This window comes from Uloborus diversus, chromosome 4 (genome assembly GCF_026930045.1).
Source record: "Uloborus diversus isolate 005 chromosome 4, Udiv.v.3.1, whole genome shotgun sequence".
In the NCBI taxonomy this organism is placed as follows: Eukaryota; Metazoa; Arthropoda; class Arachnida; order Araneae; family Uloboridae; genus Uloborus; species Uloborus diversus.
In genome coordinates this window covers 186,732,614-186,746,614 of record NC_072734.1, presented here as the reverse complement: position 1 = coordinate 186,746,614, position 14,001 = coordinate 186,732,614, and the positions used below count along the sequence as shown (strand labels likewise).

At 31.9% G+C, this 14,001-nt stretch overlaps 1 protein-coding gene across 1 annotated transcript in view; it reads left to right on the top strand.

Annotated features, from left to right (window-relative positions):
- The window catches only part of LOC129220142 (cell cycle control protein 50A-like), a 31,642-nt gene extending 17,641 nt beyond the window's left edge, over positions 1 to 14,001 (top strand). The window contains exons 6-8 of the mRNA XM_054854494.1: positions 3,394 to 3,615; positions 7,521 to 7,686; positions 12,720 to 14,001. Of these exons, the coding sequence (XP_054710469.1) occupies positions 3,394 to 3,615; positions 7,521 to 7,686; positions 12,720 to 12,762 (431 nt within the window). The 3' untranslated portion in view covers positions 12,763 to 14,001. The remainder of the gene's footprint in view (positions 1 to 3,393; positions 3,616 to 7,520; positions 7,687 to 12,719) is intronic.

The following is a 14,001-nucleotide window of genomic DNA, read 5'->3' as shown; positions in this document are numbered from 1 at the left end:
ATGTATTCTTGGAACTTTATTAGTTCAATATTTAAAAACAGCGCTGTATGCAAGGGGAGGGTTCTTAGGGTTCAAACCCCCTCCGAAACTTTTCAAAAGCATTCCAAAAAGTGCTTTTCATCATATTTTTTTGATGAAAAATTTATAATTACCACTTCATTTTTTTAAAACTCTTTTCATTTTTTTAAAAAATTTCATTTGAAAAATATTTTTATTGAAAAATTGTACTATCTACAGCATTTATTTTTTACTATTTTATTTTATTTTAACTGTAGTTATTGCAAACATCATTTCTTACAAAAACATTTAAAATCATCGATTTTTTTTTAATTTGAGGCGTTCAAGATCTGTATTTAACCTATTTAATTATTGTAAAATCATATTACTTTAAGAAGTGTTAATTCGAATATGCTTATAAGTAAGTGTGCGCATCTATTCTTTTGAGTTATCAAAAATACATCGATTAATAAGAGTACAAAGGAGTTATGCACTGCATGCACGCATTAGATTTTTTTCATCATTAGATAAACACATCATATTTTTCATTTGTTTAAAATTGCAACAAAAATCAATAGAATATACAATCAAATCAAATTTAATTAATTATATAGATTTTACAAAAAATGTATTTGGTGAAAACCCTCCCCGAAACAAAAGTCTGGTTACAGCCCTGTTTAAAAGCATTAAAATTCCTCATTTTCTTCTCTATGTTTTTGTTTTAAATTGGGCTCTGTAGGCTGCGTAGTGGCTGTTGACCATTCACAGAAAAAACCATCAACCATTCTTTTATGTGGCACCACTATTGGCGAATGCCATTACCACGACAATTTTTTCGTCCTGTTTTTTTCCACCAGATGGAGGCACCTGGGCTCTTATAGTGCTAAAGTGTATTAGGAATTTAATTTTACTGGAAGTGTAAGCAAAACAAATTTTTGCAGAATCTTTTTTTGCTGTATATTACGACAGGGATGCTGTCAATTTTCTGCATCTTGAAAATTCATCAACTGGAGCCAGGTTCGCACTTGCGCTTTTGGGCATAAAAGACCAATTCCTTACCACTACAGCACTCTGTTGATTTTTCTCTGTATTTGTATAAAAATGCTTTTTCAAACTTTCTAATATTTATTTATGTGGGCATTTTGATCAAAGTATTTTCCTTTAACATTTCATGTATATATGAAACAATCAGAGCTAAAGTGGATCAAGTCCACAATGGATCAATGGGGTCATGACCCCCATGATCCACCCCTTGTGTCTATCTGCCACTGACTCTCAATGCCTCATTAGGGTTGTCATAGGGATATTAGGGGCCTTGTCATAGGGAAACCTGAAGAAATAGAAAAAGTACAGGGAATTCAAAAATCAGCAGAAAAAAACAGGGAATTTTGAAAATTTCCTTAAAAGCCTGGAAAGTGCGGGAATTTTAAATTTTTTAGGAACTGAAGTTGCAAATATCAATGCCAAAATATATAAACTACAAATAAATAAATAAATAATGATAATTTTACTTTAAAAAAAAAAGTAAATATGAATGTGTCTATTCATAAAAGCAAAAATTATATATTGTTTTATCTAGCATTTTATGCTAATTTAATTTTGAGAGCATGAAATTAGTGACCAATATTTATTGGTCTACCCTACTTATGCATTTTTTATCTTTTAAGGTCCAAGTAGTAAATGGTAAAAATGAGTTTTTTTTTTTTTTTTTTGAAGAAAGTTGAATAAATTCATCATCATGCTATTATTTCAAATATCACGAATTCTTCTTTATTTCCCTTTATTTTGATTTTTTCCCCCTGTGATGAAACCATCCGAATACTAATGTTCTTTTTCTAATATCAGTGTGCGCTCATTTGTCGTGCATAAAGTGACCATTTATTTTTATAATCAAAACATGACAATTATCAATTTCGGGCAACTCCAAGTGTTTTTTTTATTAAGTTCTGCATTCTTTTTTACAGTTTGTGTTAATCAGATTTTAAAAAGGTATTAATGTAGTATATTTTTTAACGTTGCAAAGTTGTTTGAGTATATTTGGTGCTTGTTTTAGATAAGAAAAGATTCCTGAAGATCTCAAATCGTGGGGTTACAAGTGAAATACAATAAGTTATAAAACATGGTTTTGAGTAAACGCTGATTAAAGATTTTGTTGTTTTGTACAAACTAATAGCCTAAAGTACTTAATGTGATTACAAAACTTTGAAATATAAAAGAAAAAAATAAGCTATATGACTTAATACATTTCACCAGTCAAAAGAACTGATTTCTGTGATCAAGAAGAGCTAAAAATCCGAAAATCAATTATATTTGACTTAGTGGGTTTCACTTGTAACCCCACGATATAATTTTTAAAATCTTACAATCAAAGTTGCTTTATGCACTGCGGCTTGCAACTGGGCTAATCCACAAACTAAGCAAGAATGTCATTTTACTGATGCATTGGAGGAGGGAACACGCCAAATGTTATTTTATTGTCATTTGTTATTGTATCGTCATATATTAACCTCAAATACATAAAAACAGTAATTATTCAAAAGTTTGCCTGAATTGTTATAAAAATGCTTAAACAATTACACCCAACGATATTCGGTGAAAACATTCAGAGTATTACATTCGGTCACTTCGGAAAACGGGACATTACAGCGTCCCACAGCTGTGTGTGGGTACATGGTACAATGGTACAGTCTACCTAAAAACGAAACATAAGGTCACCTTAATCATGCTGCATATTCATGCAGGAAAAACATGGAATTTTTTCTCCAGAAATGAGTGGAAACCCTGCTCATATACAGTGCTGCCCAAATTATTAATGAGTTTTTTTTTGTTTTTTGTACACTATTTGTACTAAAATACTATTTATTTTACTGTTAAAGTACAGTACATACTGTACACTGATTATTATGTTATTTTAGCAGAATTTAATGTTTGCAGGTGGTAGCACTGTCTGTTTTATTTATGTTCTTTGTTTATCTACCTACCAGGCACATAACCTCAGTCAGCTTCAACAGTTCATTAGTTCTTTTGATTAGTGTGTTCTGTTATATTTAAAGTTAGTTTTAGGTAATTAGTGAGTATGTGTATGTGAGTATATATAATAGTGAGTATAAACAATTTTTTTAACTCCTTTTTTAAAAGGTTAAGAAATGGCGTAAACCTTGTGAAAAGTATGCCAAAAAGACTTAAAATGCTCATCAAGAACAAGGGAATGCATACTAAATGTTAGATAATTATTTAATGTTCATTAATGTGTCTACAGTTATGTAACGAATTTGCTTTTGAAATAAACTTAGTCTAATAATTTGGCCAGCACTATAAGCGAATTGAATTTTGAGGCATAATATTTTGTGCACTTATCTTAAAAATACTTAATAATTTATTTTTACATCCTTACAGCCTTCAGTCATACAAGTAGACCCATCAACTGGTCGGTTGAAGTCTACAATTTGGATCCACAAGATCCTTCTAACAATGGTTTCCAAAATGAAGATCTTATTGTTTGGATGAGAACTGCAGCCTTACCCACCTTTCGAAAATTGTACAGGCGCATCGATCATAGTGCTGAATTGTTTACTTCCGGATTGCCGGCTGGAAAATATGAGCTGGAAATATTGTATAGTATCCTTTTTGTTCAATTTTCAATTTTTTTTTGTTCTATTTTTCAGACCAATTTTGTACGGTGGTTAATATAGACATTGTTTACGTAGACGTTGATGTGTTTGTCCAATCCTCCCCCCCCCCCCCTGTTTTAACTGTTGATTGAATCACCGATGGAAATACAGTCGTTCCTTGCTACTTTGCGCTTCGAATTTCACGGTTTCACTACATCGTGGTTTTTTCTGTTTTTTTTTTTTTTTTTTCAATTATAGCAGTGAGCCTTTTTTATGTTCTCATGTAAACTTTTTCTTACCAGAGAATTACAAATTATGTCTTTTAAGTAAGGTAAGCTCTTCTTAGGGACTGTAGTTGTACTAGTTGAGGGAGTGGAGATTTAAAATCGCCGAAGAAAGTTTATCTCAATTTAACCTTAAACGCTAACTGCAAAGTATAAATCACTGTATTATTACTTGGGGATGAATACATCTCTAATGGTGTTTAACAACGTACTTGCTTTTTAAGCTGTATGCGTAATACCTTTGATGAGGATAAACGTAGAGGAAGAAAGGGAGCACATACGGTCACTAACTGGAAATTAATTCATCATTGAACAAGTTGAAGTTGAGCTATTTTCATAGGTTAGTAGTAGTGTGTAAGAACTGCATGTGCGTGTGAGTGTACACTTTATTTCCCAATATATAATTAATGTACTATCGATTCCATCTAATATATCTCGTTTTCTCATATTTTGTGCAATATATTAAGTAATACAAATGTAATGTTGAATAAGGGTGCTGTTTCATGTCTAGGGGGCTCTAACTATGTTAAAAACCTATTTAAATTGTCGTCAGTAAGTTTTATGTCCTCTAATTAGGAAAATATTCGGTTTATAAATACAGAATCCTACTTCGCGGAAATTCAGTTATCGTGGTGAAGTCTGGAACGAATTGACCGCGATAAACAAGGGTTAATTGTAGTCTGAAAATAATTGCAGTGTATTTTTGATAACTAATTTTTGTTACCTTGTATTTGTTACTAAGCATTTGTTACATTTTATTTGTTATTACATTTATATAGTAAGTCCTCTGAATCTATTGAAATTCTTTAATATGGTGTAACCCTGTTATAACCTTATCCAAGAGACCAGAATATTTGACACCAAGTGACATAAATGATCATCATTACTCTCAATGGGCAAATGAAGGGACTACAATTTTTTTTTTTTTTTTTTTGACGTTATAACAAAATTGTCAAAAAAAAAAAACAAAAAAAAAACACTAAATCCATGTTAGGCTATATTTTAAAAATCAAATATCAATGTATTTCAGCATTTATGCTGAATCCAAAAGTTCTTTATAGCAAAAAGAAAAAAAAAATAAAACTGGAGATGGTAAAATTGCTAATAGTATAAATATTAAACATTTTTAGGTTCCTTTGGTGTTTCTCATTTTCATTTGTAAACAGAAATTCTAAACACTTGTTAAAAAGTATACACTTGGCACACACTACTAAAATTATTATTATATTTTTAACTTTTTTAAAATTTGACACTTTACACCATAAACGTTGACTAAAGAGAATACCTTGCAGCCAAAATTAGATTTTTAAGTTGGCAGTAATAAAGAAAGAATTGGAATGCATGTTTGACATCTTCGTACTGTATTCATGAATGGGCACATTTAAATAAGTATTTACATAAATATATTTTTTTTAACTTATTTTTTAAAAGATTACACATGTTGCAAAAAAAAAAAAGGAAATAATAATTAGCTAAGCATTGAACCTCAAAAGTGTCCCATCCTTGCAAAAAACAAAAATGTGATCAAAATGTTGAAAATTAAAAGTTTTCTTCCTCTTGATGTTTTTTGGCGTAGCTAGCTTAATCTGTTTTTGCATGAATTGCTGGCACAGGTGTGTAATCCGCTTGGAATAATGTGCTAGCTTTGTTTAGCTTTTACATAAATTATTCACATACACTGTTATTGTTGCTGAGCTATGGTTTAAATATATGCAAGTATTATTGAATTTTTAAAGCTACTGCATGCTCTAACTCTAGTATTTTTTACCTATTTTGTGGATTATCCATGGAATTTGCTTATCTCAGGTTACCATGCCACCCAATTCCGTGGGTAATTGTTAGATTACCGTATAATAAAATGGTAGCAGGTCTAGTTTAGGCAATAGGTAAGCAAGCATAAATAAAGTGCTCAGACCTCTATTAATTTGATCGATGTTATTATGTTGACATGTGATTGCCAAATCTCTATAATTATCTTTACTGATAATAAAGCTGAAAGTTGGTATGTCTGGATCTCTGTCTGTCTGCTACATTCATAGCGCATAGACCGTCCTGCCGATTTTCATGAAATTTGGCACAAAATTAGTTTGTAACTTAGGGGGGAGAACCTCAAAGTGATTTTTCGAAAATTCAATTTTTCCTTTATCTGTTCCAATTTTAAGGACATTTTACCAATCAAATTATCATAATGTGGACCTACAAATTACCAACAAATTACTCAAGCCAATAAAATTTGGCAAGCCAATAACAAATTGGCGAGAAAATCCTCATCCATTATTTGTAAATATATAGGCGAATCTGTCAGCCCTTTGGCTGATCAAGGTAGCACGTGCGGTGATGAATGCCGGATGGGATAGGTGTCCCACACATGGAACTGATTTGGTCAGGCCAGAAATGCCAAGGAACCAGCTATCCGTGAGAAAATGATAAGAGACATTTCCAGGGGCGTAGCTAAGGGCGGGGGGTTTTGGGGACAACCCCCCCCCCCCGAAAAGTTAGTCTCAAAAAAAAAAAAAGAAGAGAGAAGAGAAAGGAAAAATTCCAAGCGATTACACACACACACACATATATATATATATATAATATATATATATATATATATATATATATATATATATATATATATAGATATATATAAAAGAAGTAACCCCCCCCCCCCCCGAAAGTCGGGTCTAGCTGCGCCACTGGACATTTCTATGCTGGAAGTCGAGAGAGAGCTGTGAGTTAGCTGCGCTCTGAGCTTAGCGATGATTCGTAATTTCAAAAAGCTGTACATATTGTAGCATAAATAATATGAATAACCCAGGCATCGATTAATAAAAGTTTTAAATAAAAAAATGAACTCCGGAGTGTAATAATTACAAAAGAAATGCACTTCAGTAGAAAAGAAATAGTAACCAGGAATTCACTGAACCAAATGACATTTTAATTTTCTACTACAAGCAAAGCCGTGGGGTTACCGATAGGTTTGTAAATAAAGATGTCTAACATGTATGTTCATTATAAATGGTGCAAGGTAATTTATTAGGAAACAATATTTAACAATGTTGTTAAATTAGGTACTTCTCAAAATACTAACTAAAACAGCCATCTTGGTTTTACATCAGTCCTCACACTTTTTTACTGTGGAAGCAAGACTTTCGTTTTTGTACATTTTATGTTTTTCATGCGATTACTTAATTCTATTTAACTTAAATTCCCTCAAAAATGTCACCTGATTTAGGCTGCATGCTCTGCATCTCCCTTATGATTAATTAATAGTATTCAAAATGTATAAATCAAATATTGTCCACTTGTAATTGTATAATGTAATGTGTCAATTATGTAACCTTTTGCTTAGTTATTCACTCTATTACTCTATTGGTCTTCTCACAAAAAAAGTGGAATTGAGATTTTAATTCTTCACTACAGGTTTTCAAAAAACCAAAGGGGACGGGGAATGCATAAAATATATCAGTTTGTAATTGTCAAATTAACAATGTGTAAAATTAATGCACCTTTTTGAGTTAAAGAGTTGGAGGTTCTTTAAGTGTTGGCAACCGATCTGTTCATGAGAGTTGCTCTTTGGAGCATTCTATTTGAAGATAAATTGTATTTTTGCATTTTTTGATCCTTAACTTAGTGTTAGAATATAAAGTGACTCCATTTAAGGGAACAAAAAGAGTTATATTGTCCAACACTTCTTGGCTTGGTGGTAAAAATCCGTTTCTTGGGATTGCCTACATTGTAGTTGGATGCATATGCTTATTGATGGCTGTGATTTTTCTCATCATACACTTTAAATACGGCAAAAGGTAAGATTTTTTCCCTTCATTTTAAAATTTTTGGTGTTGTTTTTTATTGAAGCTTTTGTCAGTATTTAAAAATAAGTGCACCCAAACCTATTTTTATGCAGTGGATGGGACAGCATTAAAAAAAATCACATTAAAAAAATTGTTCAAAATTTCACAAGTAGCTATAAAACGTTGTTTTCGCAACACAGTTTTAAAAAAAATTTTTAATACGGTGGATAAGGGCTGAATTAAAAAATATCTCACGTAGAAAATAACCCAAAAACTTATCTTTAAACAAAATCAAAATAAACCAAGTGATGATAATTTTGCCGAATAGTCGGACAAAATTTCTCGAATAAGGAAATTTTTTGGAGGGCACAGTGACTCCCCATCGCGATGCCCCTGTCGTCACTTGAAGATATTACCTCGCACTCATTTTATAAATAATTTCGCCAATTGAGTCCCAATCTGATTGAAATTTTCATATACCACACAAAACAAATTGCACAAAAACAGGTTTGAGTGTATTTGTGTTTCACTTTCTACTTCTATTTCAGTTGTAAGAATTTGTTTGCAAAGATAATGCTTTCGACTTTCTATTTAGGTTGGTATTCTATGTGGTGATGCCATCAAAAACAATTAAGAAAGATAACTATGAAGTGAGGAGAAAAACATTAATTGGTTTTATTAAACATAGCAAAGAGAAATTACACACTTTAATTCAGTTTGCACTTTTTGGAATGCTTAGTTTATGAATATGAACATATTTTAGTTTGTGTGCATTGAATTAAAAGTAATTAGATTGATTCCACAGCATTTTAAAAATTGCCACAGTGCTTATTTCTAAATTTGGGTGCACATATTCTTTTGAGCAAAAATCCTTAACTTTAGATATATTTTTTTTTTAATTGGGCTTTGGCTCTTAATTATTTGTCATAACTCCTTAAATGCATTTTTTCTTTCTGCTTGAAGCCTTTGACCTGTTCTTTTAAAAATACTATTCAGTACAGGGTATGAATGTGTGTGTGCCATCTAGTTGTTGAAAACTGCTTTGGATAGAATTTTTCTGTGTTAATTATAAGGTTGGGACTACGTAATGTGCTATGCAAATATTTTTCAAATAAAACTGATTTTTTTTCTTCAGTGCTTATTGAGTACTTTGTTTATCAGGCAGAAGCATGGGTGCAAGTTTGGGGATGTGTTCAAGATGGAAAATATTTTGAGCCCCCCCCCCCCCCCCCACACACACACACATGCGTGCTTAAGGAAAAATTTATGATCATAAATGTTGTAGATTTTGAGTATGGCAGTTTTGGAATATGTGTTTACTTTGAATTTTTCACTTTTGACTTTTCTAACAATATGGACCTAGTAGTTTTAATTGTAATATTTAAGAGTTTTGATATCGTAGTTCCAAAAACCACCAATAATTGGGGGTCTGGGGGCTCTCCCTGAATTCAAAAACTTCAATTTTTTTTAATTGAAGTCTAAAAAGCGCAATGATAGGCCATTTTGGTAAAGTTCAGGGAAAGGGGAGGTTCAGGGTCCCAAAATCACAATATTGGGTGATCTACAAAAATATTATAGAAAGAGGGAGGGGCGCTGGCTCTCCCCGAAATTGAAGCTTAAAAAACGAAATTGTACTCCCTTTTTCATAACATTTACACGCTTTTTGAATGCATTATCGAAGGGACGGAGTTCAAGAACTCTCATTCGGCAATATTTCGAAATTGAAGTTCCAAAAACGCAATTTTAGGCAATGTTGGATGATGTTAGGAGTAAAAGCAATCGGGGCTCCAAGCCATTAGTTTTTCTGCCAATCTTAAATCTTTTTATTGCAGCAATGAAATCGCATTTGACATAAGATTTTCACTTTTGCAACATAAACCAGTTTTGATCGGAAAGTCTCCCCAAGATAGCGCGAACAAACCAGAAAAGAATGAAAGGTGGGGGGAGGGTATGGGCGATTAATGAACTGGCAAATGAGAAAAAAAAAACGAAAGGACACACACCTCCAAAAGCACGTTGTAAACAAAACAAGGTCATGGCGGAAAATCAAGAGAATGTCCATGTAAATTCGTGGTTATGGAAAGATCCTGCAATTAAAGCATATTTTTCGAACACTCAATTTTTCTTTTTTTAGTAAAAACTGAAGGAAAGTAATAGAATTTCTTTCCGTCCCAACCTCCGTCTCGGAAATTTTGTCCAAGACGGAAATCCGTCCTGAGACGGAAGGTCTTGCACCCATGGGCAGAAGTGTGCATTGAATTTTATTTCAAGACCGGTCCAAGCCAAATATTATGAAAATTAGTTTGCAATTTTAGGGACTCCCAAAGTTATCTTTGAAATTTATTTCATTTATCTAATCACTTTTATTTATCTATTTTTTAAAAATTTCTTGATTTATTTTGCTAAAAAATACTAAAACTCAGCAACAATGACATTTTTCTGACATACAGTTAACACTAACGTAGGTGCAATTCTGAAAAAAAGTAATAAACTCAAATACAGCATAGTCAATACGCGTGAATCACCTTCAAACAGTTCTAAGGAAAACAAATTGCCTGTAGCACCCATTTCTCTCCTAATCCCTATATACATGTTGCTAGATTTTTTGTTTTTAAATCTTCAATTTCAAAAAAACTCTAGAGGATATGACTAAACCCTGGCACTTCTCCTAACCTGGCTGAAACTAACTTGAAATGAATTTTTATGACTTCAATTTCAAAAAGTTTCAGAAGAAGGCTATCCTAACACCCACAATTACCTTAGCTTTACCGCCAAAGATTGACAAAAATCACATTAAGTTTTCAATTAACAAAAAAATTCCAAGGGAGATTCCTAAATTTCACACCCTTCACTCTCCTTTTCTTCTAGCTTCTTCAAAGGTAACCTAAAATAACGTTTTTAAGGTTTAAATTTTAAAACATTTCTGGAGGACGGTCTCTGAAGCTCTTTCCTTCTATTGACGCCTTTCCTTAATGTCAATACAGTAGCTTTATATTTCACTTTTAGAAACTACCACAAGAGAGTCCCTGAACCCTTTCTTCCTATAGATAGCCTAAAATTGACTTCAATTTAAAAAAAAAAAAATCTTAAAGGAATCTTACCAAACATGGCCTAAAATTGCATTTTTAAGACTTCAATACTGAAAACTTTTCAAAGTCTCCAAATCCCCTAACGTCACCAAAGATAGTCTAAATTTTTCGCTTTAAAGCCTTCGATTTTAGAAATTTTCTGCAGGAAATCACCAAATTCCCTCCCCCTTCATCTTCATCAAACTTCACCTACGATTTCGGAAAAAGAATCATGAGAGGAGCCCTCAATTCCCCATCGTTACCAAAATTAGTCTAATCTTGTCTTTAATTTTGAAAATGATTTGGTGGGTAGGAAATCCGCTCCCCTTTTTCGTGAATTGTTTAAAAAATTGTCCAAATTTGCGATTTCAGATGTCAGTTTTTAAAATTCTTCCAAGGACCTCCAAACCCCAAACCTTATCTTTGTAATAAAACTGCTTTAAAAAAAATTAATAAATTAAATTTCGGAAAATTGCCAGGAGGGTATTCCCCATTCTTTCCAACTGCTTACAAAGACAGTCTAAAATTGCTTTTCAGAACATGTAAATTTTGGTGTAACTTTTCTGTCAAATATCTGTATAAAGAATCTGAGCTAAACTTTATCTTACGTTCTTAAAATTCGCTCTAATTTTATGAGTATTGGTTCATTTATTTCTTTAAAAATGATAATAATAAAACTTGATGTAGAAACTTGAAGGAAGACGGATAATTGCAGCAGTTTCAAATCTTTGCTCGCCTAGGGAAAATCCACAATCAGGCATCGTTCAAATTTGTACTATCATTCTGTAAAGATCCCCGCCAGAATTCTCCAATTAGGTTATAGGAGCCCATATGCAAAATTGTAAGGGGGGGGGGGACTCAGGTATTTTCCTCATGGTTTAGCAGGATATTTTTCCGATGGAAACCAATTTCAGTATGTATTAGAGTTATTAAAATTTGACATTTTCAATGATTTATTCATTTAATGGCTGGAAAAGAAATGTTTTTACATTGGTGCAAAGAAAAAAGTACTAAAAGCAAGGAAGTTCAAATTTCTATGGGGGGAGGGGGCTTGAGATCCCACTTGCCCCCGTATGTGGGTGCCCATGAATTTGATCCCACATTTACTAAGGCCGGTTCTGATATCAAAAATGTTATTTTACATTGAATAATTTATTTTCTTCATTTTTGCATAAACAGCTCGTCAATTAAAATAACAAATTTTCTAAATCTCTAGACAATAAGAAAATCTCAGTACAGTAAAACCTGTGAAGTTGACCACCCTTGTAAGTTGACCGCTTTTTTCAGGCACGGAATTAGCCCTTATCATATAAATCAACCTCTGTAAGTTGACCACCTGTTTAAATTGACTACTAAAGTGGTGCACCGCAAGTTGTCAACTTACACAGGTTTCATTAACTCAAATATGATGTTATTAATTTTTGTTACCCTTCAATGTGACCTGGAATCATCTTAAGTCACATTTATTAGTCTTAATATATAAAAATCTTCTGTGCGGAGGTTTGTCATCATAAGGCTTTTAAACGGCGGGACCGATTTTGATCAAATTTTTTGTATGTAATTAAATTGTGGCAAGCATTTTTTCGAAGCACAATGGATCGAATTGGAAACGTTTTTGTTAATTAATTTTAACATTGGATGTTTATATCTCCCAAATGATTAACATTTATTTAAACCTATTGTTGAGCGAGAATTGAAATAAATATTTAACCTGTTGCCAAAGGACAATAAGAAAGCCAGCTCTGCTTTTTGTGATGAAATTTACTACTGTGATATGTCAATTGAGAATAGATAAAACGTAAAGAGAGAGTGAAGGCCTTCATTTCTTGAAAGCAAAGATTTTAGGTCCTGTCGGGGAGAAAAGTCTTGTTTTATTGAATAACACTTATCATATTGCTATATAACTTTTGTACATGTTTGCAAGATTTTCAATTGAAATACATGTTGCCTTACTTTCTTTGTTAACTTTTCATTTAGTACTCATGATTTGGTAAACATATCACAGAGGACCCCATATTAAGGAGAGTGATGAAAATGTTTGTCAACATTCCATATCATAAAAGAGAAAATATTGCATCATGTATGCATAATTGTTTGTGCAATTCAAGATTTTTTCATGCTGTTGTGCGTGAAAATCATAATACATAAGTATTTGAAACGTTAATGTATTATGTAATTGTTTACATTTGTACATAGACTTTATTTTGTGCTTTTAATGTTTGTTATTCTTAGATATAAAGCTTTAAATTTTTACTTAATAAGTTAATTGAATGTTTTTAAAATGAGTAATGTACATCTGAAAAAAAAAATGTTACCTACAAAACTGCAGTTGAATATTATTGCAAATGTTTACATTTGTTGTCTTTATCAAGTTGTCTTTAAGTACCTACCTCTACAAGAATCCCTTAAAATGTGTGATCTTGCATTTTCTCCAACATTCATGTTAGGTATTTCCTTGCAAATTTGTAGAATTTAATTTGATCTTGTGTGCACTGTGTGTATATGTTCATTGCATGATTTATCTTTTACTAGTCAATAATATGTTTTAAACTAAGAACTGTACAAATGATTACGTTTTCTTAATTGGTTTTCTAAGTATTTCTAATGACATTGAAGCAAAGAGAGAATCTAAAATATGCTACTGTCTTCCTATTGGCACTGTTTAATATATTGCATTTGCTGAAACCTATTTTTAATGACTGTTGCACACTGTTTCAAATTAGTGCCCCCCCCCCTAGATTCTGTCTTGGCAAATGTGCTATTATCTTAATTTCTAAATAGTTGATTATTTGATTAATTTTAATTTATTTGATTCATTTAAAACTCACCTCTTTTGTTTCATTGTATATTTTTCAATGCTACTGATAAATAGTTCTCTTCAGCATTAAGTACCAAAAGTATTATGCTTAGATTTGCCACTAAAAGTTATTTTAACTTTTCTAAATTCAACTAGTATTTTTAAAATTAGTAGTTGCCTTAAAAAATCAAAATCAATTTATTACATATTTCTTATTAAGTCTTTCAGTATGAAAATGTGTGTTTCCACTGGCATATAACATGCTACATGTGTTGTGTACTGCCATTAAAAATGCCTTAAGAGTGGTGTATTTGCCTTAAAAATGTATGTGATTAGTGTCATTGATTTTAAAAAAGTGATGACTTTCGGCTTCTATATTTGTAATCCATCTGTTCCTTTCAATTCTGAATGTGACATACTGACTTCAAAAAGAAAGCACATTTATGTGTATATAGACCAATA